Raw genomic sequence first — 20,248 nt, forward strand, 5'->3', positions numbered from 1 at the left:
TAATTGCAAAGATTACGTTTTAATCCAATTGATGTGAAGATTATGTGAAGCTGTGACTTCTTAAGTCTATGACTAGAACAAGCCATTATTTTAATGCATCGCTAAATACATTTGAAATAATAAGTTTAATGTGTAAAACATTTTGTTGCATATAATATTTCTTTATAGTGAGTATTGTTTTAAAAGGTGGTGAAATACATCTAGAAAAAAACACTCTTGTTTGTAATTGAGCACTGGAGCAGACTGTCCAGGGAGATTGTGGAGTCTCCTCTGGAGATATTTCTTCATGTGCTTTTCTGTGTGATGTACTGTAGGGAACCTGCTTTAGCAGGGAGGTTGAACTAAATGATCTCCAGAGGTCCTTTCCAACCCCTATGCTTCTATGATTTTGTTGTCTTCAAGAATCAGTATTTTGTACAAAGTGGCCAAAGAGCACCAGAACTTGCTTAGAAAATATTTTGTGTGTAATGCAGGGGAAAGGAAGTAGAATGAGTGTTATGTGTCTATTGAGATACTTTTTGTTTCTGTTGGATGTTATTTTTCATAGCAGAGAGCTGTAGTTAACTGTGAATGAGTTTATTTTACATTTTTCTCTTTGATTTGTAAATCTCGAAGAAATAGTTCATGTGCAAGTCTGAGGTGTCTTCTACAGGTGTAGCAGAGTATTATGTTAGCTTCTGGGAAGTAAAATTGGGATGCCTGACATGTGATTCAGACAGCTATTTTTGTGTGTGTATATAAATATATATGAACGTGTCTGAACACCATTCTGGTTATTTTTTAAAGTGTAAGAAGAAAATATCTCAGTAAGTGTCTGTATTATTCCCATTAGGTAGGGAAGAATGGAACAAAATCTATTCTAGCGTGAATTGAAATAATCATGTAAACCAAACATAATTTAAGATCACAGCAGATTTAAAAAAAAAAAAAAAAAGTTGTTATTATAGTAAATAACACTGGTATTCCCATTTGAAATGCTATGCTGGGCAGACTTTTTTTTTGCCTGAATGATTGAATCTCTTAAAAAGATGGAGCTGGTTTTCAGTTTCTCCTTTTTTTTTTCCAAAGCAATAAAGTTCTTCTGTCAACTCCAGTTAATATACCTAGCACAAAGGAGCTTGATCACTGACTTTAAAAACTAACAAACAAAACAACAAAAAACAAACATGCAAGCCCCCATTTCTTTTTTGTAATTTTAACAACAAAAAAGTTCATGAGCATTCCTTTTCCGTACTGCCCCATTCATATACCCTAGTAGGCAAATAAGGTTGTTATTGATGTTATGTAAGAGCTTAATTACAGCCTTGAGTTTCTTGCACAAAAGCATACCAGCTGCATAGTTGTGTATACAGGCCATGTAATTGCTAGGTATAGTTAGATGGTCATTGATATCCTTGAGCTATAATACCAAAACTTAAGATGATGAAATGTTAATCAGTTTGAGACAGAAGATGCTTCTTACCATCAGTGGAAATACATATTGTGAGTATTTCAAGACATGATGTGAGATGAGGATGCTTCTTGACCTATGTAGCTTTTTGGGTACCCTTCGCAGTCAGTCGTCAGAATTTGTTAATAAAACTATGGAAGCGTTGAAAGTTTCTTTTGTATTTCATGAACTAATTTCATTAGCCATGGGCCACTGTGATTCCCAACCAACTCAATAGCTCTGAAGCTATAGTAGGAAAAGTTATGTAAGGGTATGAGAGTTTGCATCTTTTTCTGCAAACATCATGTTTCATTATGTTACTGAACTTGGGCTCTTAGGGTAATGTTTTGACAATTAAGAACAGTTGTTCTGATCTGAGATCTGTGAGCTATGCTGAACTCAGCCTTCAGGTTTTCTGTTGTACTTCTTTAGATGCTAGGACTTGTTTTTCACTGAGTGGATGCTCAGCAAACCATGCTCAACTTCTTATTAGGTCCTTTAATGACTTCCATTTATTTCAGTTACTGTGCAAATTCATAATGTACACTTAGCTACTTGAACAGTTGTAATAAAGACATAGCAGCAACTGTCTGGTGAATGAAAATCTCCATTCTTCTTTACTGATGCTCTTTTCTTTTTAGCAACCAATTAGACAGCCCTATAGTTCATCCTACCTGTCAGGCTGACTGCTTCATTGAGGTTCACGTGAGCAGTATCTTCACCAGTAAAGCATAACTTTTTTTCTGTATAAACACAACACGATTGATTAACCATCTATTGGTCACAAGGAAATGACTATGAAGTGTTATCTGTGCCTTTTCAGTATTTATAGATGCATAGATGGTGTTTACCAAGACTGAACATATTCCTTAACAGTGCACTGCTAAATGCTGAAAGCCCCAGGCTCTAATCTGTATGGAAGATTAGGTTTTAAAAGAACTAATAAGGTGAAATTAGACTCCTTTCTAAACTAATCATGTTGTATAGCTTAATCAGGCAAGTATCTAATATTGGATATGGTACTCATTACTTGTAAGTAGTTCATGTAAGTATACTTGCATGCATAAGTCCTTAAAATTATTAATTGTTGAAGGCATTGATTAGGGGCTTTAATAAAAACAAGTTCTGCAGAATATTGTTTTGGCTATTTAAAATGTTAATACGCCTTCGCTGTCTTTTGTAATTCTTTGAGAATCAGAAATACCTCTGTACTGAGGTGCCCAGAACTGAGCACAGTACTCGAGGTGAGGCCTCACCAGTGCTGAGTACAGGAGCAGGATGACTTCCCTAGTCCTGCTCACCACACCATTCCTGATACAAGCCAAGATGCCATTGGCCTTCTTGGCCACCTGAGCACACTGCTTGTTTCTTTTATCTAGCTGTCTATTTTAGTGGCTGCAGTAAAGCCAAGAACCTTAGAAAAAGTAGAATAATTTCAAGGCTTGTTCCTTATTTCCCTCTGAAATTTGAAAACCAAGAGTAATTTTGAGTCCAGCCATAAGAACTGGCAAACACCTATGTGAACTTGCATCTGATTGCATTTGAATGCCAACCTGTGTGTTAACATGAAGTAGTGTGAAACTGTCAAGGTTTTCCCATTTTACTTACTTTTTAAAAATACTTTACAACCTGTGGTACAGTGGAGATGAAATTGGCATCACTGTAATAGTAAAGCAGAAATACGAGTCCATAGGGTCACAGAGACGTTCTTGAAATACTTAGAGCAGCTGAAGATTCAGGAAGTCTCTGTGGAGATACAGTTGGTGGTTTTAAATGTTGAATTTTAAACAAAAAACAGTTGGATTTTTTTTTTCCTTGCAGCTTTAAAACAGCCAAATGGAATAGATTTTCCAAAATATGTTTAAAACTAATTTGTAAAAGATGCTTTTGTAGTTTAAAAAATTCCGTTTCTGTCACAGATTCCTCTTTGCTCAAATGTGTTTAAATAATAGTTTTGAAATAAGTTGGTGAAAATTTTGGCTTTTGCTTTTGTGTGTTCTCCAAAAAATGAAAAAGGCATTTTCAGCGCGCAATGTGAGTATTGGCTGCTGAGTTCATGTTGATGTTCATATTGACAATGCTCTTCATACCTTCTTCAGAGAAATGGATCACAGGGAGAATAAAATCAATGAGAAAATAAAGTTGATTATTCTGCATGCTCATATTGAAGGAGGAAGTAGTAGTCAGCATATATTTAAGTGTCCCCAGGTAAGCTTGCGTGTGCTTACCCTGGTTCTTAGGACTGCATGTCCTGCACCTTCTGCACTGGAGGCCAGGAAAATAGAAGCTGTAGAATCATCTTTGTACTTAATAAATAAATAAAAAGGTCCCACTGTTCAGGTTGTGTCCTACAGGCATAAAGTGGCTTAGTTATGTGGCTGCTGTAGAACCTTACTGATTGAGACCTTACTCTTAAATGCTTTCTTACTCTCTTCACGCTTGCATTTAGAATCTAGGCCTAAGTTGTCCTGTAAATAGCTTTGGTCGGGAATGCTTATAGTTTTCTGTTCTGTTATCACTAACCTAAGTAATTTTAAATCTTTTTGCATGCTTGTTTCAATGGAGAAAAGAGCTTTCCTGCAGTTGCTACGTGTGTTATGCAGGTATTGAATCTCCTGCAGTTTTTACTTTTTTACCTGTCATATTTTTAATTTTATTTTTTGAAGTAATCATTGCTTAAGGATTTAATAGTTTTCCAGAAAGCGGTCTATAAGAAGCCTAAGACCTTGTCATGGCTTTTTACATGTAATAGAGAACTTATTAAGATCTTATATTTACCTTTGTTTCATTTTTAGTCAGAATTTTTCTCTTTCTTCCTCACTGCACCATCATTTTGGATCAATTTTTACCTTTTTAAAATAAATCAGATAATTGCCTTTCTATGAGGAATAGCTGCAAGCACAGGTTTTAATTTCTCTTTACAAGGTCAGTATTTATATTATGTCCTGGTTTCATCTGAAACAGAGTTAATTGTGCACTTCGTGGTGTATTTGCGGTGAGCCTTGGTTGGTAGGTGGGAAGTAATTGCATTGTGGCTATATATATATTGTTACCCTTGCATTTTTGCTTTCTTTTTCCTCTTTTGTGTTAGCAAATAACGTTTCATCTCAACCCACCAGTTCTGTTTTGTTTCCAATTCTCTCCCTCATCCCACTCGAGTGGGGTGGATTGAGTGAGTGGCTGTGAAGTACTGAGCTGTGGGTTAAACCACAACTATGAGTCACTGAATAATCCTGTGATGATTTGCTACCTTAACTAGAGGGAAAAAGTGTAGCATAACAGATTGAACTGGCTTGCAGTACTTCTGTATTGACCTCTTATGTCATTACACATTAGCCTATGTAGCTGGGTAACCTCTCTGAACTGGATTGTGTGATCCACTGCTGATAGTATTTTGTTTCAAGGGAGCAGAATAGGCATCTGTTAGACTGAATCCTTACAATTGGTTTCTGTTTGTAATTTATCAGCTTGCAGTTTGATCACAGAGAGATTAGGTTGGTTTTTTTTGTTTTTGTTTTTTTTTGTTTTTACCCAGTCAGTCCTATAAGGAAAATGTTCACAGAAGTGGAATGAGAGAAGAGAAACACAAATTCTTGGGCTATAAAAGTTACTAAAAAGGTTAGGCTTTTTCTATTCATGACTGAGTGTTCTTTAGATCTGAAGCTGAAGCAAGATAAATAAAGGCACAGAAATATTTAAAGTGCACCCTGCTTTTATGAATGCCTGAAAGTAAAGGGAAATGCTGCATTTTGCTCACAGTTCAGTGGCAAAGCTACATCTTTCACTCTAACAGCAGGGAATGTCCTGGTTCTTGAAGTTGTCTCTTTCTATTTGCATTGGAGTAAGTGACTCAGACCTCCCTGTTAGATTATTGTTATGGAGTTGTTTGGGTTTTTTCCCCTCTTCAGAAGGAAATTCCAGAACTCGTTTCACTCTTGTGGGCTAAGCATTGTCTCACTGTCGAGTCTTCTCTTAAACCATTGTTATATTTTGCATATAATTGGAAGAAATGGAAAGAGATTGCTGTGTTAAGCCAAAATTTTTATCTTGCTATTTTATCCCAGAATGTCTGCAGCAACAGACATTTTATGAAGAGTTTGGTTACAATGTAATCTACAGATATATTGTGTGGAAATTTTATGACTGCAGACAATCCAAGAGAGTTCTGCATATCTAACAACCAAAAAGGAAACCATCCATCACCTTCTTCCTCGTTTCAGGGTTTATCTCAGGATGTTTTGTTTTTCTGCTAATAGAGCCCCTGGCTCTTGCTCTGTTTGACCTGCATTGTGTCTCTCATTAAGATTGTCTCTTGGAGGTCCCAGCACAGAAAATTTGGTCCCAAGCAAAGTTTTAATAAAGAAATGATTCCTTTCTGCCTCCCTTGGGATTCCAAAAGAACAAAATATAAAACAGAATTGCAGTCTTTAGTTTATCTATAGTCAGTTTACTATGATAAAACATGGAACACACACCCTATCTTTTGATGTGTTTGAGGCAATATAAAACTGTCAAATATTAATTATCTGTACTGTAGTGTTCTCAGATGTGCAGGAAAGGCAACTGGGATCAAATTATGGTTTTAAGGGAGGTCATCATCCCCCTTTTCTCAGCACTGGTGAAGCTGCACCTCGAGTACTGTGTTCAGTTTTGGGCCCCTCACTACAGGAAAGACATTGAGGCCCTGGAGCGTGTCCGGAGAAGGGCAACAAAACCGGTGAGGTATCTGAGCACAAGTCTTATGAGGAGCAACTGAGGGAGCTGGGAATTGTTCAGTCTGGAGAAGAGGAGGCTCGGGGGAGACCTCACTGCACTCTACAACTTCCTGAAGGGAGGTTAGGGTGAAGAGGAGTTTGGCCTCTTTTCCCAGGCAATGAACAGGTCCTGGGGAAATGGTCGCACGTTGTACCGGAGGAGGTTTAGGTTGGACATGAGGAAAACCTTTTTCTCTCAGAGAGTGATCAGGCACTGGAATGGCTGCCCAGGGAGGTGGTGGAGTTGCTGTCCCTGGCAGCGTTTAAGAGGATGAGGAGGAGCTGCGAGATCTGGTTTAGTGCTTGTTGGTAGCAGTGGTAGTGAGAAGACGGTTGGACTAGATCTTATAGGTCTTTTCCAACCTTGTGATTCTATGATTCCATGATTCTAAGTGCAGGACACTGTTGCAGGTTCACAAGTGCATTGAATGCAATACTGAATATTGTTCTGTCTCTACCCAGCTGCAACTCTCAGCTGATATGATAGTAAGTCTTCATTAGACTGGTCATCCTGTTAGCTTGTCTCTTTAACAATTACATTGTCGGTCTGTCGTTTTGTGGTTTTTCTCTACTGAGCTGCAGGACTATGTACAGGTTAGGCAGGTCTTCTGGTGCTACTTACTCCTTAAGGCTCCTTCCTTGAGCATTAGAAGTGCGTGGTAAAACTTTTGTATATCTTGTATTGTTGTCTGCTACGTGGTCACCTCAGCAAGTTCTGCCTATTGAGTGAAAACACAAAATACAAAACAGTGATGTTTTGTTACTGTTGGCAGAAACATTGGTCAGCCTTTGTTTCTGGACAGGAGTGAAGCTGGCTGTTGGTCACTGGCTGTGCCATCAAGCGTGTGAAAAAGGAGATGTCTTATAGTCATGAAACCCTACTTTTGTAAAAAACCTCCTTGGCACAAATTGGTGGAATTTTTCTAGAGTTTCTTCTCTTGTTCTGAATTTGAGAAGGTTATGCAGAATAAAACTTTACGGTCTGTGATTTGAGCATGTTCAGTTCAATTCATTGTGTATTTAGATGTATTTCTCATAATGTTAGTTACAAAAGCTGTAATTGAAGAGATTTGAGGGTGTTGTTTTTTTTTTTTTTACACACAAGAGAAGCACTTAATGTAATTATTTGCAGTCTTGCTCTTTGAAGTAGGCTAGAGATGAAGCTAGTAATATAATCCTGAAGAAGAAATGCATCCTCTAGTTCTGAATACTACTACTGCTCTTTTGTTTTTTTCCTTTCTTATGATACCCAGTGAAATGTCCAAAAGATGATCTAAAACTGTCATGACTTGTGAACGTGAATTTATCTATTTTAAGAGATGGAGTGCACAAAGTGTCATAGTTTCCTGTGCTTGTTGATGTTTTGACAGTAGAGCTTCGTGTATCATCCTACTGGCAGCAAAGATTGCATTGTCACCTGAAATTCTTGGAAGAGAGCAGTTAATTTCTAGATTAGGATAAACTGGCAACTTCCACTTGCTTTTAAAATAGCAAATGGAAGCATGTGTGTTTTGGGTCTGTCTGAATGGAGTTAGCTTTCTCCCATAGCAGCCCACATGGTGCTGTTGTCTGACCCTGTGACTTAGTGGTGATAACGCTTCAGTCATGTAGACACAGCACGCTGTTTACTAGTCACAGGCTTGCTGCTATATTGCTACTACTCTTCAATAAGATCCTTTTCCTTCACATCTTGTTCTTAGATGATATGTTTTTCCCAACTGATCCCAACCTCCAACCTTGAGTCTGAAAGCTTAACTTTCATTGTATTTTGTTCTTCTTCATGCTTTGTGTCCTCATTCAGATCAAGTAATGATGTCTTTACCATGGGCTGGATGTGTTCTTCGGTTTTTATATTTGCTTGGGTTTTTGTTGTTGTTTTTTTTTTTTTGTTCCTCTAGTTACAGAGTTTGACTTTACTCTGAAAGACAGTGATGGAGTCTTTTTTTTTTTTTGTGGAGAAATACTCTGACTGTGTCTAAGACCTACACAGAGCTGGCATTGGCAGTTTCAGCAATGAAAATTTGAATCAGAATGAACATAATTTACATTTACACAGGGACTTAACTACACCTGTCTATTCCTCTTCACTCTTTCCTCTTTTCCGAGGCTTTGTTAAAAGTGGAAATTTCTTTTTAACTGACTAGAGTGTCCAATTTTTAAAACAGTTTAATATGTTGGTTCAATTATAATGCACCTTTTTTTTTATTTAAGCAGTGTTTTGTAGTGTGGATAGTGCAGACAGAAAAAGTATTGCAGCTCTGCAGTGCTTAAGATTTCCAAAAAGTATTCCCCTTGCTGAAGCCTTTTACAATTCTGATTTGGGATCTGTAGAAAGAGTAGAGCCTGTCTGCAGTTAAGCAATTGTGGATTTATATAACTTTAAGAGGTGCTCTGTAGCTTGAATTCCTCATTTGCCTTTTATGTGCTTTTTACAGGTGTTTGCCTTTGATCACTGCTTCTGGTCCATGGATGAATCAAACACTACAAAATATGCAGGTAAGCTATTTTATGTGCATTCAACAGTGTAAATAATTTGAAAACATATGATAGCTTCGACTGTTTTTTTTCTTTAATGTTTTGTACTGTAATGCTCAAGGGACTTCTTCACAAAAGCAGACTTCTTTTTTTTTTTAAACAGGGGTTTAGAGTGCTGGGTTCCTGGTTAAGAAGGAACATGAGCTTTAAGATACTCAGTGTATTGCTTGAGGCAGGAATGCTTTTCTTTACATGCAAGCTAATAGTGCTTTCTCTCTTCCCACAGAAGAGCCTTTTCTAAAGATTCTTTCTGGACATTCTAAATTAGATAATCATCCCAGGGCTTAACTTACTCATAACTCAATTAGTGTATTAACATTAATATTTTTAAAGAAAATTTATCTTGATTGTTACAGCTGTGTATGCCAGGATTTCAAGGCTGTGGTCTATGGAAAAGAGGGGGGGAAAAAAAAACCAACAGTTTTTGGTTAAGGTACTCACATTAAGAAATGTTATGGTCTGAAGGAAATCTTGAAGTTTGAGTGTTCATTAGAATGCATCTCTGACTTGAATCAAATCTGAATCACAGGAAATGCACTTGATCTGCTATATTCCTTGCCTGTGAGAGCAATGTAGATTTCCTCAGGAAAATAATTTTGTTTTGTTTTGACTTTCAGTGTCTGTGTTTGCACTGAACAGATACAGTGCACTGGACTCATAGTTCAAACTGGTAGATCCCTTGGAGCACACAACAGCTTCTTTTGTGCCTGCACAGCTAGACTTCCTCTTAAAGGAACTGGGTTATGATGCAAAGCCAGATGTTGCCTTGATGTGCCTCAAGTGTGCAGTTGAGAGCTGCACATATTGGGTGCATCATGAGGCTAACCCACTTTTAGAGAAGACAGAGACCAGAGGAACACCTTTAACCAGTTAAACCTGTTCCTATCTTAGTTTAATCTATCTCGAGGTGAATTCATTGAGATTCCAGGTTAACTTATTATTAATATGAATGAAAATTAGATTTCAATAATGTCTTTGAGACGTTGTGATCAAATTCTTTCTGACTGAGAACTGAAGCTTCACTGTGTAAATGATAGTAGATTAACTCTCTGTCAGTCTGGACTCCAGAATGCTGCTACATCTTTTGTACTTTCTCACCATCCGCAAAGTTGTAAGATGTGTTTTTGCTCTTGCAGATAATACTTGTCTGATAAAGGAAACAATTTTCCTCTTCTGTTTAATCTCAGAAATGTAGTAAGACCGTGAGCTTTAGACTGCATATGAAAAGAAGATCTAAAACAATTATTTTTCTGTATTTTTGTGTGGTCTTGTGTCTTCCAACCCTCACATTCTAGAACATAATGAATTTGACAGAATATTAAAAAATATATATATAAAAATCTGTTTCAGTTGCTGGTTTGTTGGCTTTGCTCGCTTACTCTTGCACGAGCTGATACTGTCCTATTCTACAGTAGTGCTGCTTGTTCTAGAGCCAGCAAACCAAATGCTGAAATGGTAAGATGTTGGCTTTTATTTAGCCATTGTATGAAGCTACCTTAAGTCTCTTTCAGAGTTTGGCCTAAAGAAATGCAATTACTGGTTTTGACTGGGGTTTTCAGTAGTCCCTCTGGCTGTTCTTATGGAACCAAATGGCATTGTTCTAGGCAGTTCACAAATACACATACTGCCTATGTCCAGGTATTATAATAAAGACTGTTACAGAACTAACAAGCTCAGGGCTCCACATAAGCCACTTGGCAACCCGACTTTTAGAGCTGTAGAAACTGTAGTTTCATGATTGAATACTGGACCACGGCAGGGAAGGTGATCTGGAATCTGGGCAGATGTGTTAGATGCTTCCTGCCTGATGTAGTTCTGTGTGGATGCATGAGTTTACTGTCAGTGACAAGAGCAGTGATTAGTCACACAATTAAAAATAAATATATTTAAAGCTTGATATAGCTAAGTCCAGAGTGCTTTTAATGTGAGTTGTGTATGAGCTTTAAGCTTAAGTAAAATTGTTGATGCAAAAAGGTATGTGAGACAGATTTAGTAACTGGAAGACCCCTTTAATCTAAATCCAGTAATACAGTGGAAGATGTGACAGTTTTTAAAAGAGATTCTCAAGTGTGAGCCTCCACAGTCAGTCATTACTTACTGTGCAAAACCAAAGTGTACTCATCCTGCATTAGATTGAATCGATGTTGCTGTATATGTTATTCTATATGAAAAATTTGATAGATTCACCATGTGGGATACCAAGCCAACCTCCTCCCACAGTGCTGTGTACCATGGACAACGTGTGTCGGAATTATTTGTAGCTACCTTTTGTGCTTTTTTCCTATCAACAAAAACAAAACTTGTACTTCCTGGGAATGCACATTTCTTACAGGATATTTAAAGCTATTACACTGGGCTGCTTTTATTTATTTATTTTTTACTTTGCTGATTGATCTGCAGTATTACCTGCGCTTAGTAATATTGTTTATGCAAGAGGAAGATTCTTGTTTGGGCAGACTTACCACTGAGGGCAGTTGATAATGTTTCTCAGGCTCTAGGAGATCAGGGCTGAACCTGCAATAGGATCAGTCATCTTTTTCTCTTACACTAAAAACTCATACTTGGATATCTGCATCTTTTTGTTTGGAAGTAAGGCTTATTTTGTATGTACTTACTTTATTTGGGAACTCATGCTTGGGAGGTGTGAGGGATCTTGCTCAGGTATGAAAGTCAACTTCTGTTTCCATTGTTTAAAAACATGGGCATTGTTACATCGCAATTCTAAAATGACCCAGCAATATCACTGACGTAAGCAGTAAGGATTACTTTCATATGAGAAGAAATATCTATAGAGGGCATCTTTGCAGCTGTCCTTGCAGGACTGTATCTCTCAGGAAGACAGTGAGGTGTCTGAAGCAGAGAAGAGGTGAGCTCTTTGACAGACCTTTGTGGAGGTGGTACTTCAGTTTCACATACTGCAAGAGATAGAGGCTCTGTAACAACTTGATATCCCAGTTTGGATATTGTGAGATGCAGAGCCTTATTCACCTTTCACTCAAGTTACTTTTTTCTGTCTCGTGCTGCAGCTTTGTCTGGAACTTTCTCTTCTCTGTGACATTTATGACTATCCTTTCCTTCAGACTGAAAGCATGTGCAATCTACATTGAAATGTGTCTGGTTTTTGTGTTGGTTTTTGTCTATATTTTTTTAAACTCAATCAATTAACATAGTGGGAGGATTACTCCTATTACTGATAATATGTGCTTCAAAGCAATTAAATAGGTGTATCATTCCATGTGAAGAATAATTACACACAAAACTGGGTTTGTACTGAGCACCACAGGCTACCTACTAGCCTTTTTACATTGCTGATTTAATTATAAAAGGCATAGTTGGAATTTTTCAAGTGTGAACCTCTTACCTGAAGGGAAAAAAATAGAAGTGTGTCAATGAAATAGATCATGAGGAAAGAAGGGGATTTGGCTTTGGGGCAGAGTGAGTTTTACTTATCTGGACAAGGAATAAGCTCTGCCTGATAGCCTGTATGGAATAGATTTTGAGAATAAGCAAAAGTAGCTTCTTATTATTCTTTGTTTCTTGACTTGAATGGTCAACAGTCACTTCATGGATATGAACATACCTACTTGCCTTGAAAAGCTCATAGAGATAAATAAGACATTTTGGTGAAGGGGAAGAATTATTTTTGCAAGCCTGAACAACAGTAAGAGCCTATTGAAGTCTGCATTGAGGTAGATGTTTTGAAAGAAAAGTAAGAAACCCTTCACCTTGGGAAAGATTCAAGACATGGTGTAAAAACTTAAGTAGCACTTGGGCAGGTCCACTCTAAGATGCCCACTTTGTATCTTCTTATCTGTGGGCATTCCTTAAACTCCTAGGCTGCATCGCGTTTGACCTGAAAGATCTGTTTCTGCTACATTGTTCTGAGAAATTAAACACCTGACATTAGGCTAAGCTTTAATTTTGTGCGAAGTAGGTATGCTGACTCCTGCTCTTCCTGCAGCTGTTTTAAAAGGAAACAAACCACCCAATTGTCTGGAACAATTGTAGTCTCCCACCCTCATGAGTGGTTTTATGTTGTGGATTTTGGGCAGACAGAAGTGTCTGTCCATTTGTACGTCTGGCTTACCCAGTGCAAAAATATTTGAAACCCAACCCTTTCCAACTGTTCCATTGATTTCTTTTTTTTTTTTTTTAAAGGAATCTACTTAGCCTGTAGGACTTGATTTTAGGTGGTGCAATTGATGTCTGACCAGTACATTTCTGGAAAACTTAGTTTCTCAATATGATTTTAGAAGTGTTTAAATTAGGCAGTTAAAGTACAGACATTGTGATGCTTAACTGTAAGCACTCCAGACCTTTTAGTATAACAAGGCTTTCAACACGAAGACCTCAGGGCTTTGTCAATACTGTCATGTTGAGCTACAGAAGTTAGACTACACCAACTGTACTGCTTTTGGGTTTTTTATTAAGATGAACACTTTTTCCCCCAAATTTAAAGAATTTCTTCTAAAACTATTATCCAGCACAGCTTTTAATAATTCTAATCACTGAGATCAAGTTTTATTTTAACTGCTAATCTTGGAACTAACTGCAGTTATGTATTAAAACGTTCAGAGTTGGAGGTTAAGCTATAGAAAGACGTGACCAGCTTGAATTTTCAGTGTTGTTCATTAGAAGTTATTTGGTTTCGGTTATTTTCTTTGTTTAAGAGAACAACAGTGAGATGTCCTAACACTGCAGTCAGAACCTTGCTGAGCAAATCCATGCTAACACGTGGAGAGGCTCAAAACTGTTATCTATTTCATATTGACAAGTTGCTGATTACTGGAAATACTGGGCATCTAAAAACCAAGCACCAAAACTAATCTTTGTTTCAGTACCTCTTGACTGTAAGTTTATCAGTAAATGAGAGGACCTTGTGGAAGGCTGTAAATATTAATGGTGTTTTAATTACCTTTAAAGGTAATTTAATTGGAAAGAGTAGTCTCTCTTTTACTCACCCTCCCTTTTCTTTCCTTTCCTCTTTTCATATCTGGTTACTAGTCACCAATCTAGTGATCTGGGAATATACAAACTTAATTTGTAAAAGTCATTGGCTTCATTCTGCAGATTGCACAAACATGTCCTAGGGTTCTTCAGCAATGTGTAGTTTTCCCTAGGAAAGCTGTCAGATTGAATCTTCCAGTCTGGGCTTCAGAGAACTGAATGGGTTTGATCTGAAGGAACAGGTGCAACATAGAGATACAAGAGAGAAAGTACTTAGATATCCCATTCTGAAAATGGTGTACTGTTGTTGTCTTGCATTTGAAAGTGTTGATTTTTCTTTCTGTTTTCAGGATATTTTTATCTTACATTTTTTCCTAATTTAATTTTTCTAATAGTTTGTGTTCACTCCAAGATTCTAGCTAAGAGATTTTCGTATGCAGATAATGTCAAGGTTTTCTTTTAAAACTATTAGTAATTTAATAGCCATTAGTAATATGCACACTGACGTATTTTGCTCTTTTTACTTTATTTTATAATTTCGCCTCTGAAATACCCAGTCATTTCAGTAGGTAAAGAGCACATGAAAAAATTTCTTAGCTTCAGTGGTACATCCTTAAATGCCTCTGGTGTGTGATAATAGCACACAGCCAGCACTGGAAAGTTCCAAGAATTAAATATGTTAAAATGTAGTTCTGAGAAGATGAGTTACCTGTAGCTTTCAGATAAGTCTCAGATACTATCTAGACTGTTGAAATCTTTCCAAGCTTTCGTATGGCTGGTGCTAAGGAGGGAATGTTGATAGTCTCCCTTTCTATGTCTGTGGGACACTGTCAATGGGTGGCAGCACTGTGTCTGATGAAAAGGTTCTTGGGTTGGCCTCCTGAGGGAAGTGGTGTCCTACAGACTGAGAATTTCTCCTTCGGTTTTTCTTGGATGCTTTTCTACTTTGGCATCAGGCTTGTTAGTTGCACTTGTCAGAAGGTACAGATAATGTCTTGGAGCTGTGAAGGCAGTTAGAGCTGTCTGATGAAAGGAAAGAAGGTTTTCATATTGTCTCGATGTTGTTTTCTGGTACGTCTTCAGGACGGAGTTGGCATCCACTGGTGTTTATCAGGTTTTGATTAGCAACTCATCCCTGAAAGGATGCTAACAGAGTTTCTGCCAAATGTGTTGTGAACACTTACAGCATACTGCAATGTTATTTGAAACTTTTTTCTTGCAATGTGCTTCCACCTTAACTGTTTTGCTCCTTAAAGTAGAGGAAGCAACTGAAATTATCAGGATAATAGTATGCATACAGAGCTCACCAAACTGCGCTCTCCTTCCCCCTATGTGAGGAGGAGACAGGAGAATCTGCCCTGTGAAGGCTGGCAGCTCAGTACTCACCCCAGAAAGCCTTGGGTGTGCTTTCCTCTGTCTGGTGGCATGTGTATGTCAAACATCTATTATTTTGCCCATGTTTTGATCAGAAAATGGGAGAAGGAACAAAGGGTTTCGATGTCGAGCCTCAATTGCCACCTTAAGAGGCTGTATGGTCTTGCCCAATCTTCCAGCTGGATATCCCTGTCTAAATGATTTGACAAATAGGTTTAAGGGAAATTTTCTGGAAACTAAATAGTGATGGAATGAAAAGAGGTTTTTCTATACTGCAAAATTAAACCAGAATTGAATTAAGACCCCTTCTCTCTTCTTTAAGTACCAGGCATCTGGGGAAGAAAAGTCCTGTAACTAAGCAGACGTCTTAATTGCAGAACATGTAAGATTGTTTAGCAAAATCACAATGTGGTAATATGGTAATATAGACAACAAAACTGCATTTTATTTTATTTTTTCTACCTTAGGTGCACTTAGACATAATTTTGTATAATGTAAATTTTGTAATCAATTTGCAGAACCTACTAACAAAATGCATGGGGGAAGAAATTATGTTGCATGATGAAATTATCTCCTGAATCGTATAATCTCATGGGTGATATGCTCCTGCCCTCAGGAGCACCACCACTGCATTAGAAAAATAATAAAATACTTGTAATTGAAATTTGAATTCTTCTGTTCTTTTCTATGTTCTTTTCATTTAGAACCATTTATTTTATTTTTTTATCTCATGGTAGCTCAACTGTTTGCTCTAAACATCATTCTTGAATGGTCTATTTGCCAATGTCTGTATTGCTGAGCTCATGAAAACTTTTCTGGAAAAAAAATATCCCATCTTATCTGTGCAATTCGAACTGCCTTTTTCCTCTGGCAGTAAGAAATTCTGTAGGTCATCTCATGATTATCATGACTATGGTTAGTTTTGTAGTATTTTGGTATCTGTTTTTTTTTTTCTTAGGAAACATGGATGTTGTAATTTATTGCTAGTCAGAAATGGACAATAAAGATTTTTTCCTCTTCTACAAATGATTTTGTTCTTCACTCACAGTGATATTTTTTTTCTCTTAATGATTTTACTCAGTTTCAATCTTTACTTGATTTTTACGCTCTTCATCAGCAGCATAGTAAGTGGCTCCTTGCATCTTTGATTTGATGACTTCAAAATATGCTTTCAAGAGTTAGAAAGCAAATTTTTGTGTATTGTGCACTCTTATTAAACACTTGCACTGATACGTTTCCTTCATGCATTCTTCAGTAGTTCATTAGCATTCTCTATAGCTATTTCCAGGAACATTGGTTTTGAACAGCACTCTCTCAATATATGTGTCATGAAATGATTGAATGATCATAAGTTGAATGAGAAGTGAATGAATGTCCAAGGAAGAAAATTGAATTATTATGTAGCACAGCAGGCTTTTCTGTTTTTAATTCCTGTATTCAGTGTTTTGGAAGTTAGTTGGAACTGTGTTGATCCAAGAAGCTGTACTAATAATCTTTTGGTATCTCAGAAATACAATTGGAAAATATGCACAGGGCCTGATGTCACTGCCTTAGTTTTTCCTTTATAGTAAAAGAGAAATTAGGCTAAAGTTAAATAGAAGTAATAGAGATTTTTAGTCTTACTTGCATACATGAAAACTGTTCTACAAACAGGCAATATTTCCATGGGTTTTACTACAGGTGTTCAGTGGTCTACCATTTACTTAAGTATCACAGAAAGCTAGTATTCTCAGGCAACGTATAGATGTGCACCTAGGTGTTTTTTGATGCTCTATTTTGAGAGCTATAAAAGTCCTATTGCATGCATTGTACAACTGCTTCCAACTGGAAAAATGACAACTGCTGAAATTAAATGAGCTGAGATAGGTGACTTCACCTCTGTTCAGAATGCATACAGTATTACCACGAACAAAAGAAATGCCTTTTCTCTTTTATTTCCTGCATCTAAAAGATTGAAGCACACCTGAAATCTGCCTGGCTTAGAAAGATGACTTTTCAGAATATGAAATGCTGTAGCTGATGTTTCAACTATAGATTTGCCAGTATATATCCACAGGCAGTTCTGCTCAAGTCTCTCACACTCATAATATACGTTTCCTGCTTTGATGTCTTCAGAATGCTTCTGTCTTACTTACAGCGTTGCCTTAATATGGAGTAGATAAGAATGGGTTATACTGAAATCTGAGGCTAGCTCCCAAGAGAACAGCTATTTCTACCATTATGTTTGTTATATGCCTAGTATCTAGTTCACTAATGTGTTCATTGCAATTCTGTTGCTGAACTCTTGGGTAAAGTTTATTAGTATGAATTAGTTTATTATGCATTAGAATGCATACAGACTGCAAAGTTTGCAATTAAATAATACAGAATTTAGATTATCTTCATTATTCTCTAAGCATTCAATTTACATGATTCATTTGAATCCACTTCTTTCACAGGAAAACGAGCACTATGTTTAAACACACAGAGGTAGCTGTTGCACCGAGTTTCATTCACTCCGTTATACACGAAATCATTTGTTCCTTAGTGCATCCATTAGGAAAAAAATCTCCCAATTTTTTTCTTGTTATTGTTAAAGTTCACTGTTACTTCACTTAAAATAAACTTGTAATTATTTTGTAGGTCAGGAAATGGTGTTCAAGTGCCTTGGAGAAGGAATTCTTGAGAAGGCTTTTCAGGGATATAATGCTTGTATTTTTGCCTATGGACAGACAGGTAAGTGCTGCTTGTGCTGAAGGGAGAGAATGCTTCTTGTGCATGCGTGCGAAGTAGGAAGAGCACAACATAAATATTAAGCTTGATAATATTTAAAATCATAAATAGAAATATAAAGTTTAATGTTAAACCTTATGATTTGTATTTGCATCACTTCTTTGGAGGTTGGTTTCCCATTTAAACACACAGTAACTTCAGCACAGCCATTGGCAGTATAAAGTTCTTAACATAGGTCTGTAAATATGCTCCTCACTGCTACCTCTTGAGGCTGCATTGAAAGTGTGAAAGGAGAGGTTAGCAACCAAGGCTCATTCAGTCTTTTGTGTGTGTTTGTGTTAAAAGGGAGGCCAAGTAATGGCTCTGCTAAAAGAGACTGTTAAGATTTCTCTTTTTGTTTCTGTTTGTTGTAATGCAAAGAGCGAGCCTTCTGTCTAGAATAACGTCCTGTTGCTCTGATACATGCATCTGGAGAAATTAAAACATGTTTCATGAACAAATGAGTAACTCAGAAACCACATTCTAAAGCATTTTCTTCTCCTTTCTTCCCTTAGGTTCAGGAAAATCCTTTTCAATGATGGGTAATGCAGAGCAGCTGGGTCTGATCCCACGGCTCTGTTGTGCTTTATTTCAGAGAATCTCTGTGGAAGAAAATGAATCTCATACTTTTAAAGTTGAAGTGTCCTATATGGAAATCTACAATGAGAAAGTCAGAGATCTACTTGACCCAAAAGGGTGAGTAGCTTTATCCTTCCTCTTCACCTTAATTGCTTTTATTTGAAACTATTAAGTAGGAATCAATTCTGGAACTCCTTGAGGTTTTTCATAATGTATGTTTATATATGTTTTTTACAAAGGATCAGGTAGCAAACATCAGAAAAAATATCAGTGTAAAGTTTGTATACAAAATACTACTTGGTGTGGATCAATTTAAATATACAATATAATAGTATAATGTTGCAAAGTGAAGTACTGTAATACCAGAAATCAAAGCTATGTAGAAGAAAAAGCAGGGGTTTATTTGTCATAATGACCCAGACTTTGCTCAAGTATAAATTTTCATCAGTAACAAACAGTGTGAAGTTTATTTACAACTTGATTTTTCTGGTTTAGAATTTGGTCTTCTTGAATGGGAAGGAATAACACCTCCAAATATACTCTTACCACTCTAATTCCTTCTGTTTTGTTGACTTAAAAATACTGGGTAGATTCTCTAGCATGGAGATGTCTAGACAAGAGATCAGACAAGATGTCTGATATGTGTCTTACTTTTTGATTCTTGAGCATTACTGCACTAGATGAAGAAGCATACAACTTAATTAAAAAGTGTATTTTACACTTCATTGACATATTTTAGTAAAACTTGGAAATTGCACGGAGAAATGAATCTTTAGCAAATAGTTGGGAGATTTTGTTTCATTCTCTGTCAGTATTCTTTCTTCCAAATGAAGTGTTTCAGGTTTTGCTACAGCCACAAATACAGTGATAGAACGATGCTCTGAAAGTAATTTGTATGTTCTGATTGAAACCTGTCAGATTGATATTTTTATTCCCATTATTGCTTGGAAAAAAAAAAACCTACATACTATGAAATGATAAAAATCTTGTGTATTGTAGATGTTAATTTATATCTTTCAATTGGAATGAAGTTGACAGTAGTGGTTTGTGCATAAAGGCTGTTTATATTCCATAGGAGTCGGCAGTCTCTTAAGGTTCGAGAGCACAAAGTGTTGGGACCCTATGTAGACGGCTTGTCTCAGCTGGCTGTTACGAACTTTGAGGTAAATCTAAACCTGTGAAAGATTTGGAAATAGCATCTGTGTACCTAAGCGATTGGAATCATATTGTAGATAAACTAATATCCACCCAGAAGTTTTGTTTTCCTAGGTGTTTGCAGCCTCTGACAATCACAGGTACCTCCTCTAGTGCTTCCAGGAATATTTATTTTATGTAAATCTTTCATTTCACTTTTATGTTGGTTAAAAATATAGCAGTAATATCACTTTATTTTGCAGGTTTCACATTTATGTAATAAATGCCAAGCGCATCACATTTTCTTGAGATGTTTTCTTGAAATCTGAGGCTTCCACACTAAGAAAATTAGGTCTTTCGGTGTGCGTTCTTTTGCTTTTGTTGTTGTTGAATAAACCCTCTGACTTTATAGAAGTGTTTTGCATGAGAATACACAACATGGTTTATATACCTGATAATTTAAACAATGACAGCATCTGAGCCCACCTGAGTTACTAAAATGCATTCAAATATATCAGTATTGTAGAATCCAATGAACTTCTGTAGCTACAGAGGAATTGCAGTGATGCAGTTCTATGAATTGCTTGGCCCTTTTTACAAGGAAGCTGTTTTAGGAAATGTATTTGGGTTTTCTTTTGTTATGCTTTTTTGCTTTGGTTGGTTTATTAAAAAATCACTTTTTGTACGGTGTTGTGTGAAAAACATTTCTCATTTAACAGGAATATTTATTTCTCTGAAGCACCTG

At 36.8% G+C, this 20,248-nt stretch overlaps 1 protein-coding gene across 9 annotated transcripts in view; it reads left to right on the forward strand.

Annotated features, from left to right (window-relative positions):
• The window catches only part of KIF13A (kinesin family member 13A), a 114,970-nt gene that overhangs the window by 41,593 nt on the left and 53,129 nt on the right, over positions 1-20,248 (forward strand). For 8 of the 9 annotated variants that reach the window (XM_085220137.1, XM_085220138.1, XM_085220130.1 and 5 more), the window contains exons 4-7: positions 8,619-8,679; positions 17,662-17,754; positions 18,306-18,486; positions 19,445-19,532. In XM_085220137.1, the coding sequence (XP_085076263.1) occupies positions 8,619-8,679; positions 17,662-17,754; positions 18,306-18,486; positions 19,445-19,532 (423 nt within the window). The remainder of the gene's footprint in view (positions 1-8,618; positions 8,680-17,661; positions 17,755-18,305; positions 18,487-19,444; positions 19,533-20,248) is intronic. The other variant, XM_085220133.1, reaches the window with a different exon arrangement.

Source organism: Meleagris gallopavo, chromosome 3 (genome assembly GCF_905368555.1).
Source record: "Meleagris gallopavo chromosome 3, MGAL_WU_HG_1.1, whole genome shotgun sequence".
Classification (NCBI taxonomy): domain Eukaryota; kingdom Metazoa; phylum Chordata; class Aves; order Galliformes; family Phasianidae; genus Meleagris; species Meleagris gallopavo.